At 44.7% G+C, this 6,463-nt stretch overlaps 1 protein-coding gene across 2 annotated transcripts in view; it reads right to left on the bottom strand.

Annotated features, from left to right (window-relative positions):
- Positions 1–6,002, bottom strand: part of PHYHD1 (phytanoyl-CoA dioxygenase domain containing 1) — an 8,252-nt gene extending 2,250 nt beyond the window's left edge. The window contains exons 1-8 of one of the 2 annotated variants that reach the window (XR_001412145.1): positions 5,226–6,002; positions 4,279–4,437; positions 3,529–3,604; positions 3,349–3,396; positions 1,710–1,765; positions 1,436–1,498; positions 1,318–1,339; positions 912–1,040 (exon numbers count right to left, since the gene is read on the bottom strand). Coding sequence is in view for 1 of the 2 variants with exons in the window: in XM_014943025.1 (XP_014798511.1) it covers positions 912–1,040; positions 1,318–1,339; positions 1,436–1,498; positions 1,710–1,765; positions 3,349–3,396; positions 3,529–3,604; positions 4,279–4,437; positions 5,226–5,258 (586 nt within the window). In the remaining variant the exon portion in view is untranslated. The remainder of the gene's footprint in view (positions 1–911; positions 1,041–1,317; positions 1,340–1,435; positions 1,499–1,709; positions 1,766–3,348; positions 3,397–3,528; positions 3,605–4,278; positions 4,438–5,225) is intronic. The other variant, XM_014943025.1, reaches the window with a different exon arrangement.
- Positions 6,003–6,463: the final 461 nt, after the last annotated feature.

Genomic DNA, 6,463 nt, shown 5'->3' with positions numbered 1-6,463 from the left:
ATCTTTGTGAAGGAACCTGGAAATGAAACAGTTTTGTGAGTGGATGGAAGAAAAAAAAAAAGAAAAAAAAAAAGAGTGATTTCTCAGTGTATTCCTACTCTGGAAAGCAAAAGGATTATTACTCTTTGCAGTCCAGATCAGACTTGATGGACGTTTTCAAGGCTACAGTCAAAACTGTGGAAGGAGCATCAACATGGAGCAATGACCTGCTTCACTGCACGAAGAAAGGGCCCAGTGCTTTAAGATCTTCTTTAGATTAAAGTCTTAAATCTCAGCAGCCCGGCAAGGAAGACTCTGAATCATGCAGGGGAAGCTTCTGAAATAATACTGAAGTAAAAAGAAAAGATTCAGGAGCAGTTTTAACAGGTTCTGGAGTAAATAAAAATTCAGGGCTGTCCTTCCTTGCCCCTGTACCCTCTGTGATTCTGTGGTTGTTTGCTTCTAGGCTAGATATCAACTTAAACTCAACAGAGAAAACCAAATCAGCACAGACTCATGTAACGGCTGTTGAGACCGCAGGTGGTTGCTGTGTGTGTAACCACAATTGGATTAACAGCACAGTTTTCTGGTTTTCACTGCCTCTAGGGCACACTAATCACTGCCAGTCATGTATACTACCTATTTTTTTATTAAAAAATATTGTTATGTTAGACTCGCGTGATGGACTGGTGGCCAAGAGCAAAGTGAGGCAGTTAATAACCTGCTGAAAAATGTGGTTGTAGATTTGACAACAGCACAGGAGAAGATCCTTGTAGTAAATAAAGTCATCCTTCCAATAAACAAGACTAGCAGTGTGTTTCTGCAGGCACTGCATGATGCAGAGAACATAACACAGTCCATGTTACCCTCCACCCTTAATCAAGACGAGGGAGGGTGTTTCACAGCACACACCAAACTACCACGACTCTTACTGGTGTGAGAGCCAGGAATGAACCACAAGCAGCCATTCTCCTGCGTGGCGTCCTCCAGGGCGATCCAGAACCCCAGGACTCTGCCCAGAGGCTCCGTGTGCAGGAAGGTGGCATCCTGGTGAGGGGTCACTGCAAGGAGAGAAGGTCGTTAGGGTCTTCTAATGCCTGTCATACACATTAAATCTTACATTAAAACAGCACCTTTCAGCCTGATGCAATGGTAAAAGCAGGTCTTTGTTCAAGTTCCATATGATGTAAAAACATCTCTTGGAAACGTGGATGCTTTTTAAAGAGTTTAAGAAGGTTTCAATCACAAAACTCACAGGCTTAAGTCTAATTCTGAGCCTTTTTCCTCTCCTAAAGGAGTATTATTCCCAGTGTAATACACAAATAACAAGAATCTCACCTTCACCGCCAATGCCAGGTTGCTGCAAGGAAAGAAAAGTGATATGTGAAGAGTTTCACAGGTTCCCACCTAACAGGGTCTTGTTTCTCAAGTGACGAGACTATTTGAATTACTGTACCTTGAAGATGTACATGCTTTGCACAACTACCGGTCTCTCAAGGCCTAGTTTTCTTCCCAATTCCTGCAAGAAAACTTTCCAAGATTTACGTTTGCTGTTTTCTGCATGCTACAAAGCAGTATTCTTTCAAGATATTTAAATTTACCTTTGCAGGTACTTAAATTTACTTTTACAGACAAAAGGACTATCATTAGGAGTCTAGAAAACTAAGATTAACTACTTCAGAATTAATTTTTTTCCCCCCAGACCATTCTAGGAATCAGTAACAGCTCACCTGCACCTTGGAGGAGTGGGTGATTTGCTTGAAGACAGGATCATGAGCATGTAAAGCTAAGGAGAAAGAAAAGGCTCACGCTGAAGATTTCATTAACAAGAGGGAACTTGGCAGCTCTCGGTGATGAGCTGCAGAGGCGACAGCTGAGCAAGATAAATTGCAGCCAGAAACTTTAATCCCTCCCAAGAGTGATAAAACACTTGTAAATTTGTACAATCTTCTTTAGAGACTCAAAATATAATCACTCACTGGCCACATGCTGCAGCTGTATAAAAAACAGTGTATAACAGTGAAGAAAAATTTAGCATTATTAAATATTATATCATGCACATGCTAAGTCAACAACCACTATACATGACCCTGAGGCAGATCGGTGAATTCACCCTTTAAAAACAGTTCTTAAGACCTACCAAAAAACCAATTACTGCAGAAGTGAGCTAGGGCTTAGCTTTGGTGCCCTTTGCAGGGGGGCACAGCCTGCAGATCAGAGCTGCTTGCACACACACACACTTGCTGGAGCCCAGCTCTGGCATAACCATAAAGCAAAGATTTGGAATCACGGCCTCATCTCCTCATGAGCAAACCTGCCAGGAGGACCAATGACCAGGTCCAGCAGGGGCTGCTCCTGAGCAAGGGATAAGGCAAGACTTGACCAAGAAGCAATTACAAAAAAAATAAGTCAAGAAAAGCCTTTTGGATTGTTAAATTGCTGAGTCAGCAGGCATCTACAGTTGTTTTCACTTCCCCTGGGGAAAAGCTGAAGTATAACAGAATGGAAGGGAGGCTGGAGCAGGGGGAGAGTGTTTTTCTAAGAAAACTAAAGAACTGAGAACACTCAGTACTGAATTTCTTAGTGAAGTTTAATCTGAACAAAGTTCACCTCTTTGGAGATGCAGGGAAACCCGCTCTCATTTTCCATGTACTGTTTGAAAGGACAATAGATGAAAACGTAAGTTCAGTAGCTGGGAGAGAGAAAATAGGTCAAACTGAAACCAGCAAAGGTAAAGAAAAGGTGCTGCTGACATCAGAGAAGGGAGGACAGCTTCGGCCCTGGCAACCCACCACTGCACAAGACACAGTTCGATCTGTACTGAATGTGACCAGTCTTAGGTGGTAAATTTGTTAGAGCAATTTCTTACATAAAAGAGACAAGGGCTGAAGTCCAAACTTTCGCATGTCAGTGACTCTGAGCTATGCACAGCTCAAAAACTGCCTAGAAGGGTATTTTTTTTTTTAAAGGGTTGTAACAGAAGATTTAAGTCCTTTGACAGCAAAGAGTGAGGGGCAGCACAGAGAGAACTGCAGACAGTGACAAAGCGACGTGGGGAAAAGCAGCCTGATGTGTAGAGATCAAGTTGAAGAATTAAATGCAGAAACACAGAGTAAAATAGCCCAGGGTTGCAAAGACAGGAGCTGTGTGGCCACAGCAGCAAGAGGGGGTGAGGACTGATGTATTTGATGGGGTTATCCCGAGGGGGCACAGAGAAGCAACAGAAGAGGGAATTCATTTCTCTGCTCAGAAAGGTTTCAACTCAGATGGCCGAGGTTATTCATAGTGAGCAGGTCTGGAGAAACCCTCATGTCTGAAAAACACATCCCTTTCGTTCATCCCTCTCAAAGCTCCATCTTCTAAACGTACCGTGGCCAATCTTGCTGATGGATTTCTCCTTTGGAATTAGAAAGTTACCTACAAAACAAAACTAGAATTCAGCACTGTTTACAAAGCAGGAATCCTCCCTAGAGCTGGAAACTGGCCTCTGACCCCTCACTCAGCCTTCTCCTGTCCCCCCTCCCGTGGCTAGCTCAGGCCAGGGCTTACCTCTCTTATCCAAAACACCTTTCTCAAAGAAGAATCTAATCTTGTCTCCACTGGTTAGGAAATAATCCGAGCTACCCTGCCAGGGATAAGAGCCCAGTAAAGATAGTATCCTTGCAAAAACACAAATGAACCTTTGATCAAAGCGTTCATACTCACCTGCATCTTTTTCCCATCAAGCCGCAGCATAAAAAAAACCACAGACAATAGAAATCACTCATAAAAAGGCTTTCCACAAAACTAAATCCCTTGGCATTGATTAGGACTTTACAAGAACCTCTCACAGAGGGTACCCTTGCTTTTCTTTTGCTGGCTGCCTGAAAAAGCGCTATTTTCTGTCTGCAAAACAAGTACAAAGTGATCTGTGAGAGCGGCTTGAGGCTACCGGGGGCAATAACTGAGGGGGCTGAAAGCACAGCAGGGCCCTTTGCTGGCTGCCTGAAAAAGCGCTATTTTCTGTCTGCAAAACAAGTACAAAGTGATCTGTGAGAGCGGCTTGAGGCTACCGGGGGCAATAATTGTGGGGGCTGAAAGCACAGCAGGGCCACATGCACCCTCCTCCTCCTCCACCCTCTGATAAGACCAGCACCAAACATTTGTAGAAAGCTGGAGAAAAAGAGTCTCTTACAGTGTTATGTTCAGTTAGAAGGAAGGAAGGGTTGTGTTCCCCCAGAGTGAATCCTGGGCATCTATTTGCCTTTTCCCTTTCTCCTTCCAGCGCTCGGAGGGGGACAGTCCTGCCCTTCTCGGTACCTGTGCCTGGAGCTGCTCCTCTTCCTTGGTGGAGAACTCGGTGCGGCAGTGCGGTGGCACTTCCATCTCCGCTATGATTCTCTGAATCGCGTCCCTCATGCTGTCACACTCCTCTGCGGTAAAAAAATGCTCGAGGACAAGGAAGCCATCCTCGCGGAACTGGAAGAAACGGGGTGATTGCTCTCCTCTGGAGTCCTCGGGGGAAGCAGCACAAAGCAAGAGAAAACAGCCCTGGCCCTTTGCTGTGCCTCAGCGTGAAAAGCACCCCAACTTCAGCTGGACAACCTGCTCTTAATTTCTAATTTCAAGAGGTGTTTCTATTGTAAAAAAGATCATTAACAGGCTCATATACCATACAGTTAAGAACAACATATCGCAACACTTCAGTCCACAAAGCAGCAAAGATATCATCACCAGAGCCTCTGTGGCTTAAGGATATCTTATCCAAGATGTGTGACCAGCAACTATTAAATCACAAAGCCTGCTAACACGATCAGAGCAGTCATATCTGGAGTCCCAATAAGAATGAGATTCCTTTACAAGCTGTTTTCTCTAAGGGAAAAATCCCTGGGTGATTTCTCACGGTTGACTACACAATCCCTTACAAAATGAAGTGAACTCTGTTGGCGTTGCTTTCTTTATATAGAATACCCTGGGGATTATCCCCTGACAGGCAGATTTCAGCTTCACAGAAGAGAGCTCAGCAGTGGAGACAGAAGGGCATGACAGAAATTCCTCCAAGAGCTCTGCGGGACAAGTTGCCCTCTGGAAGAGTTTGTAGCCACGATAGGATCCTCACACACTCAAAATGAATGCAATACAAGAAGCTGAGAAAAATATGAAGTGTTGTAAAGCTGATCACGGGTTCACTAGTAGTGCCTGTGTCTTACAAGTAGTGTCATCCACCTGCACTACAGCCTGCTCCTTCCTGGGGTGCCGTCCCTTACCTTTTGGATCTGATGCTGGGTCACAAACGCCATCAGAGGCAGAAGCTCCCAGGATCCCACCAGCAACACCACGATGTCACCCAGGCTCTGCGGGGCTGACTCCCCGCCTCTTCACGTGATCCTGTCCCCAGCATGTGATAACAGCAAGCGCTGGGCAGCCGGACAGTTGCGCAGCCAGAGGAGCTGCCTCTCCAGGCGTTTTGTCCCCATCTCTGGCCATTTGTTCCTGGCAGGGACATTCTGGGCAGCAGAGTTTTGCTCTGGCTCTTGCAGCTACTCGAAGTGCATAAAAACGTTCCGCTCAAGGGCGATCACAACCTTGATTCACTTCTTAACTCCAAGAAGAAATCGCTGTCTTAATTATTAACCCAGATTAAAAACGAGTAGAGCAGTTAAGCTGGTAAACACAGTGGTAAAATAAGATTCAAATGGGATGAAAAGATCTAAAAGTTTTGAATCAAATTTAAAGTGGTGATTCAGGCTCCTACAGAGCCATTTGTGCTCAGTCAGTGAGTCCTGCCAGCACTTTGGCACCCGGAGGGGTTTCCAGAGACCCAGGAGTTGGCAGTCGGACTAAAGGGTGTTAAAGCTAAAGAGCTGTCACTCAGGGTTCCGTAAAAGTCCTGGAGAACACCTCTTATTTTCATTCACAGCTGCTCTTTGGCAATACACACCTCTGCTTGCTGAAATCGCCCTCCTGCAGCTCCAAATGAGCATGTCAATGATAAACCCAAAGCCACAGTTCAAACCAGAAAGAAAAAAAAAGGTAGTAACTAGATGAAAAAAAAAAAGCAGAAGAATGAAGAACAGATGCCAGCCCAGCGGTGGCGCTCCCCGCCAACACATCCTTCCCATCGCACCGGAATCCCTGGGGAAAGTTTTTCTCTCCAGAGGGGAAGAAAAAAAAAAAGAGAGAGAGAAAAAAAAAAAGAAGTGTTTGGCTCTTGCGGGAAACTCTGAAAACATCCTTTCAGCAGCACTCCACAGAGAAACAACATCCTGGGGGCGGTTTCATGCATCACTCACCTCACCAGAAGAAAACTCAACAAAATGCAGGAGTGCAAAATGCTGATGGGAAGGTGTTTACTTCCAAATATAATTACTAGCAAATAAAAACCATCTTAAAGAGATGTTATTTGAAAAAAAATAAAAATAAAAATAAAAATGAAGTCCTCTATTCTGTAAGGGAACCAATTCTGGATAAAAATCCCTCCCCATCTTGTTCAAGTCTTCCCCCC

The sequence above is a fragment of the Calidris pugnax genome, unplaced genomic scaffold (genome assembly GCF_001431845.1).
Source record: "Calidris pugnax isolate Ruff unplaced genomic scaffold, ASM143184v1 scaffold102, whole genome shotgun sequence".
NCBI classification, from domain to species: Eukaryota; Metazoa; Chordata; class Aves; order Charadriiformes; family Scolopacidae; genus Calidris; species Calidris pugnax.
Note: the sequence above shows the minus strand (reverse complement) of the source record. Positions and strands in the feature narration are given on the sequence as shown.